Below are 23,190 nucleotides of genomic sequence, written 5' to 3' on the forward strand. Positions count from 1 at the left end.
TTTTCTTTCACAAATAGATTTTATTATCCAAATTGTCTGGTATTCCTATATTGGAGTGACAATATGTCTAAAATTTGAAAAGGAGACAATATTTTAATGAAGAATGGTTCTACTAATCTTCATCAACCATCACTGAGAAAACTCAGAAGGGAAAATGAATGTAGTATACAAGGCTACACTTCATTTCTTAGATTGCTGGGGAATTTTTTCAGTATGAATTCCTTCATGCTTTTGAAGAGTACTGAGACATGCAAAGGCTATACCACACTGATTACATTCAAAGGGTTTCTCTGCAGTATGAGTTCTTTCATGCTTGTTAAGACTACTGCTATATGCAAAGGCTTTACCACATTGATTACATTCATAGGGTTTCTCTCCAGTATGAATTCTTTCATGGATTTGAAGATATCTTTTACGTGCAAAGGCTTTACTACATTGATTACATTTATAGGGTTTCTCTCCAGTATGTATTCTTTCATGGATTTGAAGAGTACTATGACATGTAAAGGCTTTGCCACATTGATTACATTTATAGGGTTTCTCTCCAGTATGTGTTCTTTCATGCTTTTGAAGATTACTGTTACATGCAAAGGCTTTCCCACACTGATTGCATTTATAGGGTTTCTCACCAGTATGAATTCTTTCATGCATTTGAAGATAACTATTGCATGCAAAGGCTTTACCACACTGACTACATTTATAGGGTTTCTCACCAGTATGAATTCTTTCATGGATTTGAAGATAACTATTGCATGCAAAGGCCTTACCACACTGATTACATTTATAGGGTTTCTCTCCAGTATGAATTTTTTCATGGATTTGAAGATACCTCTTACATGCAAAGGTTTTACCACACTGATTGCATTTATAGGGTTTCTCTCCAGTATGAATTCTTTCATGGATTTGAAGAGTACTATGACATGTAAAGGCTCTACCACATTGACTGCATTCATAGGGTTTCTCTTCAGTATGAATTCTTTCATATATTTGAAGATAACTGGGATATGTAAAGGCTTTACCCCATTGATGATAGTCATGCTTTGTGTCTCTAGTATTAGTTCTACCTACTTGATTACAATTCTGATGTGAAATGAGTTTATCTTCATGATTATATTCACAGGATTTCATTCCCAAATGAGTTCTTCGGTGTGGCTGTAAAGAGGATTTACCACATTGATTCCACACATAGAGGTCCTCTTCATTATAGGCCGTCTTCTGTATTTGAAGATACCTGGGATGGGTTAAGCTTTTACTACTTGGCTCACATTTATCACTTCCTTTTCCCATATGAGTTTGGTCATGTCTCTGAAGAGAACAACTCAGAGCTTTACCACACTGACTGCATTCATAACATTCTCCTATAGAGTGAGTCACACTACACGTGCAAAGTGAACCAGGACAGACAGGAGATTTTCCACTTTCCTTGTCCACAGAGGGCTTTTCTCCAGTGTCAGTATTTTGATGTATTCCCACTGAGGCTGGAAAACCAAGTACTTGTAAACTTGTATCACATTCACCTCCTCTTTTCACAAAGGGGGTGACTACATATCTTCTTCTAATTGTTCTAGGAAAGAGATTGGTACACTGCTTCTTTCCATATGCAGAGGGACAGTTGATACACCTATTCAAGGAAGAATAACAAATAAAAGGTGTTCACATTGCATTCACATGCTTTAACTTTTTGTTCCTCATAGACATGTGCTTTAGGGATTCAAGTTTCTCCACTACAACACCTTCTTGACTCTCATAAACTACCTCTCTCACTATACTATGGTACATCCTACAAGTATATGAATAACACTAGCTTCACTATGGAGGATTTGCTTAAAGCAGGTCTTGGACATACATTAATCCCCTAACCAATGTGTTCGCATTTTCTGATACTTGAGTGGTGTAAAACTAAGTGGTTGGACTGTTGTTTTTAAAACAAAATCCCAAACATTAGATTTACCAAATGAAGACTCGAGAGCCAGATGCTGTGGTGAAAGCCTGCTAGCTCAAGGGAGGCAGAGAAAACACCTAGATGACCTTCCTACTCCACCAATGTCCCAGAAGGTAAAAGCTCCTTCTGCTGCTCCATGCTCTCTTAAATACCCTGGAACCCAAAGATCCTCCTTTTTCTTTCCTGGGTTTTCTCCCTGTCAACTGGTCAACTGCTCTGCCTCTTGACCTATCATTCACTTTACTTAACACTTGTTTACAGAGAGCTCTTGGTGTGTGCTAGAGCTGAGCCATACCACCACAACAAACAGCCTTTTCCAGTTCACAATCTTGGGTTCAGAATGTGATCAAATGTCCTGCAACAAAGGACAGTACTACAACATGGTTCTCAAGTGGCTATGATTAAAGCTGTGACATCTGTTAAGGCCCTATGTCTTTTTCTTGTTTATTAAAGGAATAATTTGTAAACACCTGACATTAAGAAATATGGTATGTGAGAATTTAATAAACCTTACAAAGCTGTGCTTGGTTAAACTTTCTTTTTTCATTAAAATTTTAGGGTGCATTAAAATTTCTTCAGAGACACCTATGTATCAGCTTGCACATAAAAATTACCTTCCATGTCTTCCAGAACTCTGATGTTGATCCTCAATATTGTGGTCTTCCCATTTGTAGCCTAAAACACGGTACCAGAAATGTATATTACTAGAAATTATGCAAAATTTAACTTGTTATTCTTATTGAACTTTAGAACAATGTTTGATTTATTTACCAATTCTTCCTCTTTCACAATCAAAATCACAGAAGAACACCCATCTCTAACAAAGTCATGTCCCCTTAAGTTGAAAATGAAGGAAAATTCACATAATTACCTATACAAGTAAGGTTCCAGTAGGTTTCCAGCATCACATCTTTGTAGAGACTCTTCTGAGAAGGATCCAGCAAAGCCCATTCTTCTTGAGAGAAGTTTACATGCACATCCTCATAGGTCACTGCATCCTAAAGTATACGATGAATGTACATATATAAATATACACACATACATATGGTGAAGCTGACTACATTTTAAGTGTACACTTCATTGCATATATATTTAGATAATTCTATGTACTAGACATACTAATTCCGTGTCAGAGAATTTCAAATGCAATCACCAACTCATTTTAGAAGGAAACAGTAAAGACGAATCAAGCCTCTCATTTCTGTTCACACTGAGTAAGAGAGAGACTGCATTGTAGGAGAAATGCCTACTAATATATACAAAGAGACACAAACAGAGCAGCATAATTGAGGCTACATCAGCAAAACTACATCAAAATTATTAACGGCTAACATGGGGAAAACATGGGCTGGTGTGGTAGCACTCACTTTTAATCCCAGCCTCAGGACACAGAGGTAGGTGAATCTCTATGATTTCCAGGACAACCTGGTCTACATAGTGATCTTCAGGACATCAAAAGTTACATAAAGTGACCCTGTCCCAAGGAAACACACACACACACACACACACACACACCAAGATAGAAAGCACAGAGAGGCTCATACAAAATTCCTCCGAAGAGTTAAATGACTTCAGTGAACACCAGGCTTCCCCATGCTCACATCAATAGTTATAAGCAAAAGACTCACGCACATATTTTACAATTAAAAACAAAGCAAAACAAAACAAAAAAACATAGGGAGTGCCATAACCTGCACTCCAATTTCTAGAGATCAGTATTAATATCATGTATGTAATGCCATTCTGGTGTAAAAAAAATTATAGCCTCTGACAAAGTTTAAACGTCAAGATGTGGGTAAAGCTCAGAATAATAACAAATGTTAAGACATGTAGGAAAACAGAGACAAAAATATAAACATAAAAATATCAAATTAGAAAAATGCCTTCTCAAAGAAAAGCAAATGCTTCTATTTTACATTCCATTAAGTATGGATAGGGTCTGAAGTGGTGGTGAATAACATTACCTTTTCCTCCCATAATTAAACACTTTGCTGTGTGGTACAGCACCCTCACAACACATTCTCTATTTGTGCAAAGAAGAGCATGTGCGTTTTCTTTAATGGCCCTAGTCTCACTGATAACTACTGAATCGGTTCCAGCACATGACTGCGGTCTAAATTTACTTACACCTCTTTTTCTTTACAACCACACAGGTGACATTAATTTCTGTCCCTGTTGTGTCTCTTTTTCTCTGTGACCCTGTATGAGTCATGAGTAATAACCGTGCCACAGACTCAATATTTTGTCTAGAGATCAGTCCATTATCCTTTCATTTAGCCTTGATTTCACAAGACAGAATAAGGAGAGAATATGTCAAGTTATTATACAAACAACCTGTCTTAGTGACTGTCCGATGGCTGTGAAAGTGCAATATGACCAAGGCAACTCTAATAATGGAATACATTTGGGAGTGATTATAGTGATAGTCCATTGTCATCTTGAAAGGAAGCATCATGATAGGCAGGCATGGGGCTGAGTGTTACATCCTGATACACAGGCAGACAACAGAAAGAAACACCTGCCTTGCTCTGGTCTTTTGAAACCTCAAAAAGTCACCTAGAATTACACACCTGAACAAATAAGACAAACCTTCTCCCATAGGTCATACTGCTTAAGTTTACACAGTTCTACTAATTGAAGACCAAGCAACCAAAAATAGGACCATGAGGCTGTTGAGCTAATATAAACCATGACAGGTACATAACCTAAGTAGAAAGCAGCTCTGAAGGGAAAAAAGTGAAAGAAAATAAAGGAAGTAGAGAAAGGGGGAAAGAGAGAAAAAAGAAAATGAGAAAAAGACAAAGACAATATTTCATCCGAACAGTGAGGAACCAGCTCCTCTCAGTAGGTTATAGGCTTCCTTAATATAACCTTCCCTAGCCTCTCCAGGAAGAGATTAAACAATTGGAGGCCCCCAAACTGCAGCTTAAGTCCTTATCTTTTTTCTGAGTACATGGTATTATTCCTCGTTTCCCTCCCTGCACCATTCCCTCATGGAACCTGGAAAACCTTGGATGAGGTCAGGAGGAAGCAATGAAGGCACTCTCTCGCGTGCTTAAAGTGTGACTGTTGTAGATGATGCCGTGTGGGAGCTGCATTTCTAGCTGTGCAGACGTGCAACACAAGGTTATCAAGGCTTTCAATGTGATTCAACTATTTAACTAGTTGAAATGTGGAAGTCTTACATTCCAGCCAACAAGGAGATCTGTCTGATCACAGCTCAGATCATACTCAATTGGAATAACATGAGGCAAAGCAATACTTTGAGTCTGAGGACTGAGAAGGTAAAATAGGTAGATGACAAAGCGTGCCTTCCACAATACAATCTATATGGTAAGACAAGGATGGAATCAACTGTCTCTGCTTGAGGCCATGGACATCTATCTTCTATTCCATAACTGTGGGGAGGTCTACCTGCCTAGACCATGACATAGGTACCATCTCCTTCTATGTTTATGCCAACCTCGTAAAAGGGTATTTCTAAGGAAAAGGCTGTAGCACTTTACATTTAACCTTTGAGAAGATGGAAGATGGCCTCACCTTAGCAGGAAATGACCTAACCTTGAGTAGAAAGCAACTGTGTAGTATGCTGCCATCTTGGCTAGTATGCTAAAATATCACAATGCAGAATTTGAGCTATAAATTCAACAAATGCCCAATAAAAAGTGTCACCATTTTTGATACCAAAGGAAACTGATGAAAATAAGTAACCAAGAATGAAAAAAATAATCAACACACAAAACTGGACATATACTAAACACAGCGATAACCTGACATCAAAACCTCAAACAGCTGCAATAAAGAAAGAAAATATAAACAGCAAGAAAAAAAAATAAGCAGACAGATAGACAAAAGATAGAAAATATTTCTTCCAAATAGGGAAGAGACAACTCCTTTGGCTGGGATACAGGTTTTCTTAATATAACCTTCCTTACCTTGTCTAAGTAGAGATTAAACAATTGGAGGCCTGCAAACTCAGGGGTTTTTTGTTATGTTTTTTCTGTTTGTTGTTGTTCTTTTGTTTGGTTTGGTTTTGGCTTTTTCAAGACAGGGATTCTCTGTGTAGCCCTGGCTGTCCTGGACCTCACTCTGTAGACCAGGCTGGCCTCGAACTCAGAAATCCACCTGCCTCTGCCTCCCAAGTGCTGGGATTAAAGGCGTGCGCCACCACTGCCTGACCAAACTCAGATCTAAGTATGTATCTTTTCTCTGTATTATCCCTTGTTTCCCTCCCCACCCAGTTCTCTCAGGGAACCGGAAAAACCTGCCTGCACAGTACTTCCTGGGAAAGAATAGAGATCAACAGAACATGAGAACAAACTTAGACAGAAAAAAAAAAAAATACACAAGTAAAATAGAGTAAATGTTGATGAAAGAGACCAGGAAACCCAGTGAGCCTGGCCTTACTAACACACGTTACTGGACGGTCAAGGCATCTACAAGTCTGTGTCGATGGCAAACACTTTGCATCTGCACAGAGCTAACTGCGGACGGATCCTACTCCTGAACATCAAGTGCCAAGTGCAGAACTTGTAGAAGACACCGGAGAAACTAGGGTTCTCCATGTCAGCATATCTGCCTTCCCTGGACACAGGAAAAGCAGCTGAGGCGCTCACTGCATGGTGACGTCAGCAACAAGGATGTTTTCACTCCAGGACCCGCGCCCCACACTCTGCGCAGGCGCAGCCCGGGATCGAAGTCAGACGTCGCGCTTCCGCTCCGGAGGTGCAGGGACCTCAGGTGAACAAACGCAATCACGCCGGGCGGCGAGTCTGACCGCCGGTTCCCGCACCCCGGGAGGAACCCAACACAGTCTCCCGCGGCTCCTCCCCGCGTGGGGACGGCGGCCCCGCTCACCATGGCGTGGAGACCGAGCTCGCCCCGCTCTCCTCACAGCTCCCGGCAGCGGGTGGCAGACCAGGACACAGAACCACAAGAGCCTCCCTCAGACCCGAGCCCGAACCTTTAGTATTAGGGAACGGAAGTGCTCTCCCCATTCTGGCTAGCGGATCCATGCGGCCGTGATTGGCTAGTGAGGAATGAGTGACAGCTCCCCTAGACACCGAGGGCTGTGAAGTGTCACAGCACAGTGGTTCCCAGTCCTGGTCTCCGCTCAGGCACAGAACTGTCCCAGACGCGGAGAGACAGGGACATATCGCCACAGAACTTGCGCCTGTTAGCGTACAGGCAGGTCCACAAACCTACTCTCGGGGACCTAGCAGAGACTTCTGTCATCAGATGCCATCATTTGCTGATGCCACCAGGCGCGCCCGGTCTGTTTCAGGATGAATGTATCCACCTAAGCCACCGGAGCTCTCTCCCTACTCAGCAGGCCGTCTCTCTGTTCCCCGTGTGCGCTTCTTTCTCTCTCTGTCTGTCATGTCCACTTCTCTGCCTCTGTCCCTTCCCCAGGACCTCAGTCCCCCAACCCCCACCCCCAATAAAGTTTTTTTACACCAGATGCATGGCGTAATTTCTCAGGACACACTTCGGCTCGATCTGCCAAAGCTACTTCACCTTACTATATAATGTTTCCTAACAGCAGGACTGCAGTCGTCCCTGCTCTGCTGCACCCAGGAGGCTATTTAATCTAGGCACAAGGTCTCTAGCATACACAGATCACTAAACAACCTCAAGTGGAGTGATCCACCTGCCTCACAGCCAAAAGGGCACCCAGACTATCCAGGTCAAATTTAAACCTCCTGGTTGATATTCACCGGGCATCAACCATTTTTTAAAAAGACTCATCTAAATTGCTCACACTTCTCTCAGTTAAACACTGGTAGCCAAAACACACATTCCCAGCCTTTAGTGGTTGCACTGGCTCATCATGCCAGCACTTGGGAAATGGAGTCAGGACATCAAAAGTTTAAGCCTAGTATAAAGAGTAGTTCCAGGACAGCCAGGGAGGGATACACAAAGCAATCCTGTCTCACAAAAAAAAAAAAAGTTTAAACCAGCTTGGTCTATGAACCCAAACACCAACTATTCTGGCCCCCAAAGGGGAGGTGACCAGGGTGAGAACCTGGGAGGAGAAGACAAAAATAGAAAGTTTGGGGTCACTATGTCTTGCATAACATGATGGCTCATGTTAAGCAAGTTTTTTCAGATGATATACAGCTCTGATACACTATAGGTGGAGAATGAGACAGTCAGCAGAAAGATAATTTAGCAATGTTGGCTAGAAGGACACAGGATAGATACCTCATAGTGAGCACACACTGGCCATGAGACTGATACCCATGAGACTGATAACTGAAGACCGTGGTTCCTTTGACTCCTTCAAGATGCTTGCCCAAGCACCAGACCAGACCTTCCCAAGTCTGCTCTTGGAGAGGTCACAAAAGCAATGATCCCTTGGTGCTTTCATCGGGGCATCTGAGAAAGCCTTGGATAGGCCTAGCTCCCCAAAGACCCACCTCCAACCTAAACAAAAACACATATGAAAATAGGAACCCAAGAATCAATTCATGGACAGCTAGTGCTGAGAAAGAAAGAGTAGGAGAGATTGGAGATGACAGCTACATGATAGGGAATAATAAACTACTAATGGCACCAAAAGTTGATTTTTTTTAAAACCATAATTGAAACACCTTTAGCTAAACTACCTTTTGAAAAAAGGCCGACACAAATTGCTAATTTCTCACATGCATTTAGAGTCAAGAGTGGTGGTCTGTTCTTGGAATCCCACCACATGGAATGGTGAGTCCGAAGCATCACAAGTTTAAGGCCTGGTATGACTACAGGCTGTGTTTACAAAATACTTGGTTAACTTAGCCAGACCCTTCCTCAAAATAACTTTTCTATTATGCTCAGTGGATTCTGGCCACACATGGGAGGGGCTCTAGAATGAGTGCCCGGGTTTTTTTGTTGTTGGTTTGTTTGTTTGTTTGTTTGTTTGTTTGTTTTTAATGAAAGTAGAGCTACTACAACCAACATACTGAAATAGGTGGATCAGAAGGGAATACTGTGAGAGGAACCAGGTAGTTTGCTCAGTAAGGAAGGACACTTGCAATCAAGTGTGATATCCTGAGGTCAATACACAGGAGAGAAGCCACTCCTCCAACTTGTCCTCTGACCTTTACATATGTGCTATGGTATGTTTGCTCACACATGTCTCAATGGCACAGATTCAGATTTTTGTTTTGTTTTGTTTTGTTTTGTTTGTTTTGTTTTCGAGACAGGGTTTCTCTGTATAGCCCTGGCTGTCCTGGAACTCACTTTGTAGACCAGGCTGGCCTTGAACTCAGAAATCCACCTGCCTCTGTCTCCCAAGTGCTGGGATTAAAGGCATGTGCCACCACTGCCCAGCAAATTCAGAATTTTTAAACAGAAATCAATACAAACAAAAAAAATTTAAAAATCACCAAGACAGAGAAAATCCGGCAGAATAGCTAGCTGTGTGTTAGTACAACCACTGCTCAAAATAGACCTTCACCACACTGCCAGCGTCACACTAGGAAGCAGAGCATTCACAGTTCCCACCAACTTCCTACAACTGAAGAGTATTTCACGGAAATTCCTATCTCCTGGGCAGTTCCTGCTGGATTAAACAACTAATGCTATTCTGAGTTGACAAAGAAAAAAATTTAAGAAAGAAAGACAAAAAGCAAAGAAATCTATACTAAAATGAGTGAAGTAAACCGTGAAGACGGGACCTGTCCAATCACAGCCTTAGGAGGATGCACCAAGGTCTCTCTCTGGGGCGGGGACTTTGCCTTTGGCCTGCTCAGGCAGTGCTTACACAGCATCCAGACTGAAGACGGGATCTATTCTGTGGCCATCGGCTCTTTACAATAGTTCATTTGTGACAGGAACCATTTCTTGTGGGAACGCTGAGGCTCTGGGACCCCAAGAGAGGGCTTTTCATCACGCATCTAGGCAGTGACTCCCCCTACTGAAGTCCTGTGACATTACATATGCTACTGTGATCTTCACAGGGGTCCTGGGTACATGACATCTACCCACGGCCAACCTCCTGCTGAAGTGCTGTGTAGATGTGCAACAGGGGTCTGAGAGCTTGGCTGCATGCCTTCCATCTGATAGACCCCACTCAGCCTCAGGACAGGCCACTCCTTCCTTCCAGCCTTATAAGGACCTTCTCACCTGGAAGAAAAAGTGACGCCTCACTTCCTACTGCTCCTATGCCTGTGTTCCCTGTACCTGAAGCCCTGACTACAGGAAGTTGGAGATGACTCCGTGATAGTGAATCCCCATTCCAAAGACCTGCAATCTTAGAATGTACCTGAACTCAGGGGTTACCTTTAGGGCTAGAGGAAATGTATGGTCTGGCAAGGCCAACCCTAACCCCAAAACTTTTGTAGTACTATGACACCTACATGAGGTGAGGGACTCCCACCATCCCAGCCAGAAAGGAAAGTATGGTGACTTGAACCTCTGCTGGCATCATCCATCTACTGAGCCATATCCCCACTCTGACCAGCCTCTTAGGGGCTGAGGTCCCGTTTCTGGGGCATTCGTCTGGTTTTGCTATGAAACTGAGAAAGCACAGAGGAAATTTGCTAGTTTCTGAGCTAGTCATACCTCAAGGCAGCTATGAAAAATCTGCTATGATGTTCTTTTTGCTTTAAAAAAACAAAAGTTCAATTTAAAAATATGAAAAATAGCTGGGCAGTGGTGGCGCATGCCTTTAATCCCACCACTTGGGAATCAGAGGCAGGCAGATTTCTGAGTTCGAGGCCAGCCTGATCTACAGAGTGAGTTCCAGGACAGCCAGAGCTGCACAGAGAAACCCTGTCTCAAAAAATCAAAAATAATTTATATATATGAAAAATATCCATCAAAAATCTGCAGTCTCTTAATTCATTGTTGTATAGAGAAGATCCATCAATGTAAGGACAGGATTTTAGTCGTCAATTCAACTTATCTAATATTATGTCTTAACTTACCAACCAAGATGTCAGTTACCCGCATACATGTCTCTCTGCTAAGTCAGCCATCAGTTCCCAGGGAGATCTTGGGAACTTAAACTTTACTCAACCCCTCCTCAAAATGGAAGAAATAGTTCTTTGGGGCTATTTCAATCTTTGTTGTCAGGACATTGGCAGTTCAGTTCACACAAATCAGCACCGGTAGCTCTATCCACGTGCAAACACTATCCATGAATCAGCAATGGCAGTTCAATCCAGAAGAAACCACAAGGCTCTGCCAATTGGTCCAAATCTGTAGAAGTGACAAGAAGTCACCAGAATAGTATGAGAAGTTCTTTGATGTGTTTTTCTCTACAAAAAAAAAAAAAAATCTAAGCCTACATTTCCAAGGTGACCTTGCTGGAGTCATGTGCCTCCCCAATTATGACCTAATGTGAAATTAAGATAGCCATGATGACCACAACCAGGAGTTCTATGGTGACCCTTCTCTTTTTGAGAGTGTAGTGAGTGGGATGCTCAGCTATTTCAGCTGTGGGCTGTACTAGTACAAGTACTGAATCAGCTTGGCTCCAAGCCTGAATCCATGACCTTTTACCAAGCTGCCCAGTAGAGGTGCAGAAGTCACTGATTTCTGCTTGCCTCATCATGGCTGTTCATGGAGCCCCTCCCCTTACCAGATCATAGCTTGGTCCCAAGAAGGAGGCTCTAAAGGTGCAGCAGGCCGCCCTGTGTGGGACTGTGAAAGGCAGCCCATTTTCTGGCTGAGCTAGGTTCAAACCTCGGAAACCCAACAGATTGATCTTCAAGGGACAGGAGGCCAGTTTGCCATGTTCCCAGACATAGACTCCTGACGAGAGGATCCAGCTCCATAATTCTGTGGCCATCAGTCACGTAGGCTGTCCAGACTCCACCCCGACAGTTACCTGGCAATAGCTAGGTATGCTCCTCCCCACAGTTACCCTGCAACAGCAAGGTAACCCAGCCCACTACAAAAGGATCTGCTTGCCCCCCCTCTCTCTCTTGCCTCTCTCTCTTGCCGCTCTCTTGCCTCTCTTGCCTCTCTCTCTTGCTTCTCTTGCTTTCTCTCTAGCCCTTTTGCTCCCTCTCTCCCCCTCCCTTCTTCCCTTCTTCCATGTGGCCATGGTCACCCTCTACTTCTCTACTTTTCTCCCTTTCTCTGTCTTTCTACAATAAACACCTTGAAACCATAGACTGCCTCCTTTCATCTAGACTCAACATGCTAGAGCAATGGAATAGGCCTTCCCCTAAAGAGCCACATCTAATCTCTCAAGAAGGCCTCTCAGCGCTTCCATCCACTAACCAGATCAAATACTCTCGCCCACTTGAGGAGCACCCAGTGCCTTCTCCTCCTGCCCCTTTTCCCTTCTGTTCCAGGGCAGACAGAGCCACCCCCGGAGTCCCCACCCTTTCTCAGCTCTTACGTGATGCCCAGCGACGTCCTGATGCCCAAGAGCTAGAGCCTATCTTCCATGAGGCTAAGGGACCTCAGACTGCTCCCTCTCCACCACAGCGGACTGGAGTTCCATGGCTTCCCACAGCCAGACACTCACCCAGTAGCATGGAGAGCGCACAGCAGTCTCCTGAGTCCTCCCGCCCAGAGCCCCGGAGCTCTGGTGGGATGTGGGTCATCTCTCCCACCCCTTTAGTTCCCCACATCTGGCGCTCAAAAGTCCTGCCAAAGCCAGATTTGAAGAAGAGGATGACCTGTGTGGCCAGATTACAGCCTTGCAGCAGGGAATAGAGCCACTGCCTTTGTCAGGCAAGTGATGGGAGCCACAGACAGACCAGTGGGGGTACAGACAGAATCCAGGCTGCTCAGAGCACCTCAGGCACACATCCCTGACTTAGCCATTACTCAGGTACAGAGGGTATATCTCACTATGGAAGGGTCTCTCTTCCTGTTCCCTTTCTCCCCATTCCCTACCTTCTCCTTTTCTTCCTCCCCTCTTACCTCCCTCCATTCCTTTTGAGGCAGGGTTTCATGTAGTCCAGACTGACCTAAAATTCACTATGTATCAAATGATGAGCTTGAACCCCAGATCCCTCTGCCCATTCCTCTCCATTTCTTAGGCCTACAGGAAGAGGCCCGGGAGCATGGCACTGTACCACAACCATCTCCTGCATGTCATTCAGGCGAGTCCCCCAGCTCCCAGCATTGCACTCAGTGCATGATGAGTGCATGACTGGGAGACCAGCTTAGGATCTGACTAGTGGTGCCCAGCTGACTCTGCCAATGGCGCCCTACACTCTGACTTTCTGAGTCCTGTCACCCTATACCTGGGATGTTGCAATTCTCTGCACATGTCACCTACACCCCAACCATCCCCCAGGAGTATAAACTCATTGACAAGAAAAATGGAACTAGTCTGGAGCACTGGGTAAGGGTGAAGATGGGGCAAAGAGGGCTAAAAACATAGTCTGAGCTTCTGGACCCAAAACATAGGTATGTTAATAAGTATGAATGCAATGCAATGTCTAAAGAAACCAGGAAACGGAGTTATGGCTCAGGGCGTGAATCCTATTTCTTTTATACCCCCAGGAAGGGGCTGGGGCTGGAATGGTGTATTTGAGGTCTTGGGTTCTCTTCCAATCAGTGCTAAAAGGTGAATAAATAATTACAGATGACTCTCTCACTCTTCTTCAATACTTTGGTTCATCTTGGGGTTTTTTGAGTTTTTTTTTCCTTTTGGTGGTAGCGTTCGTGTGTGTGTGTGTGTGTGTGTGTGTGTGTGTGTGTGTGTGTGTGTGTAAATTGAACTCAAGGCCCTAGACCCTCATCTATTATTATTTTTTCCTTTCTTACTTTTTTTCTTTTCTTTTATTTTGAGATGGCAGTCTCCCTGTGTATCTGGCTGGAGTTAAAATCACAGACATCCTTCTATCTCAGCCTCCCACATGCTAGGATGACAAATGGCTATTGTTATGCCTGAGCCTGAGTATTGTTATGCCTTTTTCTGTTCCTACTCCTGCCACTCCCCACCCCCCTGTTTCTAGGCAAACCCCCTGAATCCCCCAGGGTTCTGAGCTCTGTTGATGCTGAAGGGACACAAGTGACCTGGAGTTCCCAGAGACTTCAGCCTCTCCATGGGGGTTTCCTTGGGTATTCTGCACAGGTGTCTTGCACAGTTCAGTGTCCCTGGAGTTGGGGACAACCTGGAGGTGGTAGTTGCTCCTTGTTGTCTGGGGCCTGATGCAGCTTGGGTGAGATTGTAAGTGGTGAGAGGAACACTACCCAGTTTCTAGAACAGTGTCCCCCTGTCTCTCTGTCCCTCTGTCTCTGTCTCTCTCTCTCCCTGATTCTGTCTCTGTTTCTCTCAGTTCCCTCCTCTCCCTGTGCCTCAGGCCCCTTCCTGGGGCTTCCCCGTTGGCCATCAGCCGGAAGGAAAGCTGCTCAGTGACTTCTCCCTTTTGGGGCCCTCCTTCTACCTCAAGGCCTTTCCCCACACATACACACAGCAGCTGGTGACAGAATCAGGGTTCCCGTCACCATCATCATCTCCTGCCCCATACACTGGACAACTGAGCCACACTGGGCAGGTCCTTCCCTGGGGCCAGGTTCCCTGTGTGAGTCCCCTGTCCTTCACCCTCTCTCTGATGGGTCACTAACTCGGATCCAAGGAACAGAGCCACAGAGCATGTCCAAGCTGCTCTTCCTGTCACTTGCCCTCTGGGCCAGCCGCTCCCCTGGTTACACTGAAACAGGTAGGTGACCACAGGGGGACTGGGGCACCTGGGCGGAGGGAACTAGTCCTTCCCTTTCAGTTTAAGGTCATATCTACCATCAGCTGGGAACTCACACCTATACCCGTTGGACCTGTTCTCCTTCTACTACAGGGATGGGGAAACTGAGGCATGAAGCCTCAAAACCTCATTTATCCAGGCAGAGGCACCCTTGAACTTAGACATTTGTGGAGCTAGACAGTTGACTCTCAGAAACCCGAAACCTGAAGCCTCACCTTTGTGACTCAGCAGCTGTAAAAGAAAAGAAAACGAAAAAGAAATGTAGACAATACTGGGTATAGTGGGGCACACCTGCCATGAAGCTCTCAGGAGTTCAGGGTCATCCACAGTCACATAGGAGGAAGCCAAGTATCAAGAGATTCCAATGTCCTGATCCACTCAGGGTAGGAGGCAGCCTAGGCCCCTTGGGAACCTGCTTCTAAAGCAACAGAACAAGTGTGGGGTGTGGGTAGTCTAGGGAGTTCTTCAGAATCCACAGTTCAAGGCCAGCCTAGGCTATGTGAGACCCTCCAGAAGGAGGAAGAGGAGGAGGAAGAAGGAAGAGGAGGGAGATGGAGGAGAAGGAGAAAGGAGAGAAGGGAAATTAGAAAAAAAGAAGAAAAAAAAAAAAAAACCTCAGGCCAGGCAGTGGTGGCACACGCCTTTAATCCCAGCACTTAGGAGGCAGAGGCAGGTGGATTTCTGAGTTCCAGGCCAGCCTGGTCTACAGAGTGAATTCCAGGACAGTCAGGGCTACACAGAGAAACCCTGTCTCGAAAAACCAAAAAAAAAAAAAAACAAAAAAACAAAAAAACCTCAGTTTTCTCATCTAGAAATTGAGCTAAGAACCTTGGGGTTTGTAGTAAGTATAGGAGCTCATGCTTCCATGCATAACAGGTCCTACATGGCCTACGGAAGCTCCTGTTCCTTTGTCTCCTCCAGCTCTCGTGGCTCTAAGCCAGCCCAGAGTGCAATGCCATGCTTCTCGGTATCCCGTGGCCGTGGACTGCTCCTGGACTCCTCTCCAGGCTCCCAACTCCACCAGATCCACGTCCTTCATTGCCACTTACAGGTCAGAAAATGGAAAGGGTTTAGGAGGAAGCCAAGTATCAAGAGATTCCAATGTCCTGATCCACTCAGGGTAGGAGGCAGCCTAGGCCCCTTGGGAACCTGCTTCTAAAGCAACAGAACAAGTGTGGGGTGTGGGTATTCTAGGGAGTTCTTCAGAATCCACAGTCCCCAAGTCCCCCTGAGCATATCACCCCCTGAGCGTGACCCACAGTCAGCTGTGGGTGAGCTGGGGCCTCACGGGCACCCAGGTTCCTTTCGAGATTCACCATGGTGCTTCCCATGCAGGCTCGGTGTGGCCACCCAGCAGCAGAGCCAGCCCTGCCTACAACGGAGCCCCCAGGCCTCCCGATGCACCATCCCCGACGTGCACCTGTTCTCCACGGTGCCCTACATGCTAAATGTCACTGCAGTGCACCCAGGCGGCGCCAGCAGCAGCCTCCTAGCCTTTGTGGCTGAGCGAATCAGTGAGTGTCTGTCCTCCCTGCCCCTCTCCACCTGCTCCATCCCGTGGCTCCTCCCTGCCGCCGCCCCCCTACCCCCACCCACCTCTTGCTTTGTCCCTGCAGCTTCCATCCTTTGGCTCTGCTCCCGCCTCACAGGCTTCCTGTCGATGCCCCGGGGCCTTTGCATTGCTTCCTTCCTTGGCTTTCCTGGGTCTCTGCTCCAATGTTGGCTCCTCAGTGAGGCCTCCCCAAAAGTATATCATTAAACATAAGCAATAGTCACAGTTAAGAGAGGATGAAAGCCAAAGGTGGTGTACAAGTCTTTAATCCCAGAGGTAGGCAGATCTCTGAGAATTCAAGGCCAGCCTGATCTACAGATCATGTTCAATGCAAGCCAGGGTCACTCCTGAGCACCTGTCTCAGAAAAGAAAGCCAAGAACAAAAGCTGATGCAGGTCGGTGAAAGGCTACACAGCTCTCGAGGGTTTAAACCTGAAGTCTCGACATGATCGCCCAACTCCAATCCTAAGGATCTGCTCAACAGCAATAAAGCTGTTCCTCCCTACCAATCCTTGGCAACATCATTGCTGGCATCCAGAAGGCCAGTGCCCCGTGCGTTCCCATGGAGCGATGGGCACCCAGTGCTTATCTAGCGTTACTCAGCCCTAACAAAGAGAGAGTGGGGCTCTGGCACCAACAGCTGTGGCGGGACCTTGAGGACACTACGCTCAGTGAGCAACCCAGACTCAACCCACCCAGTGTGGGCTGCAGTACAGAGGAGTCTAGAGACAGGAAGCCTGAGTGCTGAGGACAGAGAAGGGTAGGAAGATGGCTTGTGTTGTCATGAAGGAGTGTTCCATAAGTAGGTGGAGTAATGAAAACGCTCTCTGCAGATGCACGGGATGTCTTCTAGCAGAGACTTGTGCTCTCAGAATTGTATCTCAGAAAAGCCCTTCAGCCTACTGGAGACTTGCACTTTTCTTTGCCTGTGCAACCCTTGTGACTTCTATCAGCAGTGATGAGAGCGGTCCAGCAAATGGTTTTTCCTTGAGCAGATAGACGAATGAAGGAATAAATGAATGCCTGCATGACAGATATCAAGTGGATGAGTGAATGATTTAGTAATGAATGAATGCATAATGAGTGAATGAAGGCAGAAATGACATGAGTGCATGCACACGAATGACTTAATGAATGAACGAATGAATGCATGAATGACTTAGTGAATGAGTGAATAAATGCACAACTGACATAATGAATGCATAATGAATACATGAAGGCCATGAGTAAATGAATGAATGACATGAGTGAGTGCATGAACGAATGAATGACTCAATTAGGGAGTGAATGAATGAATTCACAAAGGATACAGTGAATGACCTAATGACTGGGAAATGGATCCCTGAACGAATGAGTGTATAAACGATAAGCGCAAATGAATGAGTTAATGAATCCAGAAACAAATCTGCACTTGAATCAACCAATAAATAAATGTGTGAGTGAGATGGTGAGTAACTGAGTAGAGGAATGAATTAGTGAAGAATTTAGTGAATACGTGAACGAATGAAGTGTGAGTATGAATGAACGGCAGGACGGAGCAAATCCATGAATAGCTGTCTGAGGGCGAAAGCGAACATGTGAATGAATGAGAGTCACAAACGAAGACTTAGTGTGTGAGGGATGAACCGGCAGAGCGGACGCTGACCCCGGTCCTGCTCCCACCAGTCAAGCCGGACCCTCCGGAAGGCGTGCGCCTGCGCACAGCGGGACAGCGCCTGCAGGTGCTCTGGCATCCCCCTGCTTCCTGGCCCTTCCCGGACATCTTCTCTCTCAAGTACCGACTCCGCTACCGGCGCCGAGGAGCCTCTCACTTCCGCCAGGTGAGCTGCGCGCGCAGGGGGGCGTGGTCTGGAAGAAGGAGGAGCACAGAGGTGGATGCTGAGTGAGACTGGGTCCCACTGGGTAATCTCCTGTCTCCGCCTATCGCCTCTGTTGGAGCGTAGAGATTGTTGGTGTGATTCAGCAATAGACTTTACCTGCTTGCTGGGAATTCGAACTCACTGCAAGCTCTTTACCCACCAAGCCAGCTCCCCAGCTCCCCAATGCATTGTGGTCCTTCCCACCTCCTCCTTCCAATGGCCTGACACCCCTTCTCCCCACAGGTGGGACCCATTGAAGCCACGACTTTCACCCTCAGGAACTCGAAACCCCATGCCAAGTATTGCATCCAGGTGTCAGCTCAGGACCTCACAGATTATGGGAAACCAAGTGACTGGAGCCTCCCTGGGCAAGTAGAAAGTGCACCCCATAAGCCCTGAAGAGGGACTGGATCCTTGATATCAGACCCTGATGTCGTCTACTTGAGGGTGGCAGGGTGGCCTGTCCTGAGTCTGAATACTGACTTTCCATGTACTGGGCTGCTCCGAAGCACTGGATAATTCACTTGACTTCTTCAGACCTCAATTTCCAACCCTGTGGGATGATCTTTCTTCTTCTGCCGGTGCGGGGCTTTGTGAACTTTGTGATTTAATTAGAAAGACGGATTAAATAAGAATCATCATCATCGTGGTGTTTTGTTTTGTTTCTTTGTTTCTTTGTTTTGAGACCGGGTTTCTCTGTGTAGCCCTGGCTGACCTAGAACTGACTCTGTAGACCAATCTATCTTCAAACTCACCGAGATCGCTTGCCTCTGCCTCCTAAGTGCTAGGATTAAAGACGTGCACCACCACCCAATAGGAATTACTATTAAAATTAAGAATTCCTCTTTGCCCATTTTAAATTTTTAAATATTTTATTTTCAAATATAAGTAAAGGGTTATGTGCAGTGCCCACTGAGGCCAGACGAGGGCGCCAGAGCCCGTGAAGCAGGAGTACCGGTCCACAGGGTGACTGCTGGGTCTTCAGCTAGAACAGCCTGTGCTCCAGCACAGGAGCGCCTCTTTATCCCTGTCTGTCCATCATGTCCATGGAGTGAGTGACGTTGGGGCTTGTCTGTGTTTGTGTGCACACAGCACACCTCAAGGCCTCATACCTCCAAGGCTTCACCGACTGAGTCATCTCCACGGGCCCCCAAACAAGGCCTTCATGACAAAAAGAAGTTAATGTGGCTCGAGGGTCAGGAGCCTGGGGGGACACAGAATGGTGCTAGCTTCAAAAAGGAATTCCACATGGTACAGTGCATGAAGGGGGGCATGAAAGTGGGAGAAAGGGAGAGGATGGAGCAAGGTGCAAGGCCCTGCAAAAGGACATGGCACAGGAGCTACCTGTAGGAGAATGTTGGAGACACACCCCTAGCACCTGTTTCCTCAGCTAAGAGGAAAATAGGACAAAGCCCAGCCTTGTTGAAATGAGGATATCGAGGGTGGGGGTAGGGATGGAGGATGGTGGCAAGCTAAAGACCAGCCTAGAAATCCTGTTTCAAAAAGACCAAAAGAATAGGAGGAGGAGGAGCAATGGGGGCTGGGCTCAATGCTGGGGCTTGTCATATTTTGTAGGCACAAATAATAAATAAACAAATGTAAAAAACGAATACTAAGCCTGGCAGTGGTGGTGCATGTCTTTAATCCCCAACACTAGAGGCAGCCACAGGCGCATCTTTGTTGAGTTTGAGGCCAACCTGGTCTACAGACTGAGTTCCAGGACAGCCAGCACTACACAGAGAAACCCTGTCTCAAAAACAAAAACAAAACAACAGCAAAGATACTATTTTTTAAAGAAAAAAGTAAAAAGAGTTGGGCACAGTGTCTCTTATTTGTAAACCCAGCACTTGGGAGTCAGAGGGAGGGGAGGACTACTGAGTTTTCAAGGTCAGCCTGGATTACGTGGTGAGTTCCTCTCTCATAAAAGAAGAAACGCACCGGGTGGTGGTGGCACAGGCCTTTAATCCCAGCACTTGGGAGGCAGAGGCAGGCAGGTTTCTGAGTTCGAGACCAGCCTGGTCTATAAAGTGAGTTCCAGAACAGCCAGGACCACACAGAGAAACCCTGTCTCGAAAAAAAAAAAAAAAAAAAAGGAGAAGAAAGAAGAAACGCACGCGCGCACGCACACACCACCACCACCACCAACAAAACACAATGAAAACCAGGCAGGTCACTGATTCCAGGCTTGCAGTAAGATTGTTTCAAATTTAAGGCCAAGCTGGACTGCAGAGTCTGCTCCAGGCCAGCCTGGGCATCTTAGTGAGAGGCTACCTCCCAGCATTAGAGCGCTGGGTGGTGTTTTCTGTGGTAGAGTGCCTGCCTGGCATATGCAAAGACCCTGGATTCCATCCCCAGCAGCAGAAATAAAGAAACTTAAGAAGAAGGAACACCAGAACGGGACATGGTGGCCTTTAATTATTTGGTCCCAGAACTCACAAGCAGGAGGATCTCCTTTAGTTTGTGACCACCCTGAGCTACATAGTGAGTTACAGGACAGCCAGGGACACACAGTGAGACTCTGACTCAAAAAAACAAACAGCATTGTTGATCAGAGTTAGGAGAGAAAATGTTATTATCCCAGGCAGCTTTCTCCATCCTTTCAGTGTGCTAGATAAGCGCACACAGGATCCACATGTCCCGGAACCTTTATTTCGGGTTTCAACTACCGGCACCCGGAAGGGAACGGAAGCGCACTCCCGACTCGGATCGACAAAGATTGCAGCCAATGAGAACGATGAAGCGGGTAGGCACCAACCAGTGAGCCGGCTTAGGAAGTGGCGACACTGAGGCGCTGAATCGGAGAAACTCCCCGTAGACTGAGGACCGCTTCTTCGCTTGTTCGCTGGACAGGAAGCGAAAATGTCGGAACGGAAAGTTTTAAACGTAAGTGCTCAGAGTCTAAATGTTCCTACAGAGGGTGAAGTGTGCGAGGGCTCCGGGCGAGGCGTGCTTCCTTCCGGTCATTTCCTTTTGCAAGCCCCTCTCGCGCACACGCACGCACACGCACGCGCGTCTTCCAGTCGGGCGGGAGCTTTCCAAACTCTTGCCAATCACATTTTTGGGGGCGGTCGTTAGCTTCCCCCTCTCCCCGCCCCCCCCCCCCCAGCTTCGTGAGTAACCAATCATCACCAGGGAAGCGGAGCTTCTGTCACTTTACCCAATTGGGGGCAGGACTGCTTCTTTGTGGGTTTTCCCCAGATCAGATCAGGGGATGTTGTTGGTCACCTCAGTTCTTCCCGGCTTTTGTTGAATTAATATCCGAAACCTTTTGCAGAGATGTCTACATCATGTTGGGGTTTCTGGGGTGACTCAGTCTCCACTCTTGGAAAATTTTGCTCTCCATTTCCTGGATCTGTTTTTTAAATGTTTGCTTTGGGTTAAGGTTTCACTGTACACAGAAGGCCCAGAATGGCCTCGAACTCACAGACCAAAAGTTTGTACACCTAAGATGGGCTATATTCACTTTTTAAAGGATTAGTTTTATTTTCACTTTATGTTTTTCCTTCATGTCTGTCTGTGCAGCACGTTTGTGTGCACTGCCCAGGCTGACTGTAAACTCACAGTTCTGCATCAGCCTCCTGAGTGCTGGTATGACAGTTGTACACCATCATTCCCGTCTACCGCCTGAATTAGCAAAGCTTCCTCTCTCGTGAGCCTGGTTGCCAGTAGGTGTCAAAAGCAGAGCCTCCTTGTTGGTGGTCCACATAGCTTCTTTTTGGGGGAGAGGGGAGTTGTCTCTCTTCAGCCCCCTGTCTCAAATTCCCGGGTGCTGGGTTTGGACATTGGCATGCCAGTAACCCAGAGTGGTTGTCCCTGTGCGCCTCACCCCAGCCTCCCAAGCACACAGAGAGGCCAGAGCCTGTTCTCCCCAAGGAGATTCACTGGCCAGATTTTGCCCTGGGATGGTGCCCTGCAGCCTGTGTGGTACCCTAGTGCAGGTTAGGCCACCATTGACAAGGTCTGATTTATGTCGGGCCTCCATTTCCTCATGAGTGTCTAGAATCTTATCATGTGATAGGCAGCAGGGGTCCACCCTTACTGCAAACCCTGGGCCTCTAGAACCTTCCCTAGAAGGCATGTCACAGCGTAGGAAAGTGACCCACCACACTATATAATTTGTGTTGGAAGCTTGTGCACTCCTCCCTGTCCCAACTTCTCTTCTCATGACTGTGCTTCAAACAGCTCATGTCTGGAAAGGCTCCAGCAAGCTGAATCCTGAGCAGATAGATCCCTTAAACCAGAGTATCCTGCGTCTGCTAACATGGCTCTCAGACCCCATTCCTGCCCGTATGGGACCTGAGCACCAGAAAACAGCAACGCCCTCTTCTCCACAGAAATACTACCCACCTGACTTTGACCCATCGAAGATCCCGAAACTCAAGCTACCCAAGGACCGGCAGTATGTGGTGCGTCTGATGGCCCCCTTCAACATGAGGTGAATCCCTGGGGACATGAGGCTGGAGGCTGATTCTCTGGAGAAACAACAAACAAAGATAATAGTTCCCACCCTCACAGAGTCCCCAACCCCTATCTCAGTAGAAAATCAGAGTGACACTTGGCCCTGCAGGATTTTGGACCCTCTAGTGGCAGCCCTCCTCCTGCCCAGGGCCTTTGCACCACCTATGGCATCTGCCTGCAGATCTCTTGTAGCCAGCTTCTCTGACAGAGCCTGTCTCCCATCTCATCCCAGGCAGGCTGCCAGCCTCCTCTTAGACCTTCACCCCCACTTTCCTGGGTTCAACCAGCTTTGAACCAGACAGTTATTCACACTTGACTGTGTGTGAGAATCACAATCCTGTAAGTCACACCTGTACAGTCACTGAGGATGGAGAAGCTGTCCGTGTGACTAATTGATTATATCTTGTCTTCATTTCTTTGTTTGCTCCTGTCTTAGACACTGTGAACATGGGAGCTCTTAGAAGAGAAAGCATCTAATTGGAGTTTGCTTACAGTTTCAGAGGGTTAGTCCATTGTCACCATGGTGGGGAACATGGCAGTCATGGTGCTTGAGAAGTAGTTGGAGACTACATCCTGATCTGCAGGCAGAAAGAGAGAAACACCAGATGTGCTGTGGGTTTCTGAAACCTCATAACTCACCCCTAGTGACACTTCTCCAGCAAGGCCACACCTCCTAATCATCTTCCTCCTCCCGACCCCCCAAGACTCCTCGGTGACTAAGCATTC

At 46.5% G+C, this 23,190-nt stretch overlaps 3 protein-coding genes and 1 long non-coding RNA gene across 9 annotated transcripts in view; 2 read left to right on the plus strand and 2 right to left on the minus strand.

Annotated features, from left to right (window-relative positions):
• On the minus strand, nt 1-17,861 carry Zfp119b (zinc finger protein 119b). 5 transcript variants are annotated; one of them, XM_011246456.2, is made up of 4 exons: nt 16,192-17,861; nt 2,814-2,940; nt 2,557-2,617; nt 1-1,621 (listed from the first exon to the last, which is right to left on the minus strand). In XM_011246456.2, exons 1-4 carry the CDS (start codon nt 16,273-16,275, stop codon nt 181-183), a joined length of 1,713 nt encoding a protein of 570 aa, XP_011244758.1. In that variant the 5' UTR covers nt 16,276-17,861; the 3' UTR covers nt 1-180. The 5 variants fall into 5 exon arrangements, with proteins under 5 accessions (XP_011244758.1, NP_001297266.1, XP_011244759.1 ...); NM_001310337.1 differs by lacking the exon at nt 16,192-17,861 and adding an exon at nt 10,852-11,128; XM_011246457.3 differs by lacking the exon at nt 16,192-17,861 and adding an exon at nt 6,354-7,397.
• Ebi3 (Epstein-Barr virus induced gene 3) lies at nt 14,251-18,650 on the plus strand. 2 transcript variants are annotated; one of them, NM_015766.2, is made up of 5 exons: nt 14,251-14,556; nt 15,517-15,646; nt 15,931-16,109; nt 17,813-17,967; nt 18,250-18,650. In NM_015766.2, the coding sequence occupies exons 1-5, from the start codon at nt 14,490-14,492 to the stop codon at nt 18,403-18,405; spliced, it is 687 nt and encodes a 228-aa protein (NP_056581.1). In that variant the 5' UTR covers nt 14,251-14,489; the 3' UTR covers nt 18,406-18,650. The 2 variants fall into 2 exon arrangements, with proteins under 2 accessions (NP_056581.1, XP_006524662.1); XM_006524599.4 differs by lacking the exon at nt 15,517-15,646 and having other exon boundaries at nt 14,255-14,556.
• Gm16712 (predicted gene, 16712) lies at nt 16,399-21,029 on the minus strand. The gene is made up of 3 exons (NR_108021.1): nt 20,762-21,029; nt 18,490-18,604; nt 16,399-17,995 (listed from the first exon to the last, which is right to left on the minus strand). It is a non-coding gene; the product is annotated as a predicted gene, 16712 (long non-coding RNA).
• Yju2 (YJU2 splicing factor) overlaps nt 20,815-23,190 on the plus strand; it is an 8,765-nt gene continuing 6,389 nt past the window's right edge. Inside the window, exons 1-2 of the mRNA NM_028381.3 lie at nt 20,815-20,889; nt 22,341-22,441. Coding sequence (NP_082657.1) covers nt 20,866-20,889; nt 22,341-22,441 — 125 coding nt within the window. The 5' untranslated portion in view covers nt 20,815-20,865. The remainder of the gene's footprint in view (nt 20,890-22,340; nt 22,442-23,190) is intronic.

The sequence above is a fragment of the Mus musculus genome, chromosome 17 (genome assembly GCF_000001635.26).
Source record: "Mus musculus strain C57BL/6J chromosome 17, GRCm38.p6 C57BL/6J".
Taxonomy (NCBI): Eukaryota; Metazoa; Chordata; class Mammalia; order Rodentia; family Muridae; genus Mus; species Mus musculus.

Excerpts from the sequence above, each read along its gene's own strand:
- Zfp119b (XM_011246456.2), bottom strand. The coding sequence starts at position 16,275 with ATGCAAAGGCCCCGGGGCATCGACAGGAAGCCTGTGAGGCGGGAGCAG. Across the intron at positions 2,941-16,191 it reads CTGCAGGGACAAAGCAAGAG|GATGCAGTGACCTATGAGGA; the intron begins GTGGGTGGGGGT and ends CGTATACTTTAG. Across the intron at positions 1,622-2,556 it reads AGTTCTGGAAGACATGGAAG|GTGTATCAACTGTCCCTCTG; the intron begins GTAATTTTTATG and ends TTCCTTGAATAG.
- Ebi3 (NM_015766.2), top strand. The coding sequence starts at position 14,490 with ATGTCCAAGCTGCTCTTCCTGTCACTTGCCCTCTGGGCCAGCCGCTCC. Across the intron at positions 14,557-15,516 it reads CCCTGGTTACACTGAAACAG|CTCTCGTGGCTCTAAGCCAG; the intron begins GTAGGTGACCAC and ends TGTCTCCTCCAG. Across the intron at positions 15,647-15,930 it reads TCCTTCATTGCCACTTACAG|GCTCGGTGTGGCCACCCAGC; the intron begins GTCAGAAAATGG and ends CTTCCCATGCAG.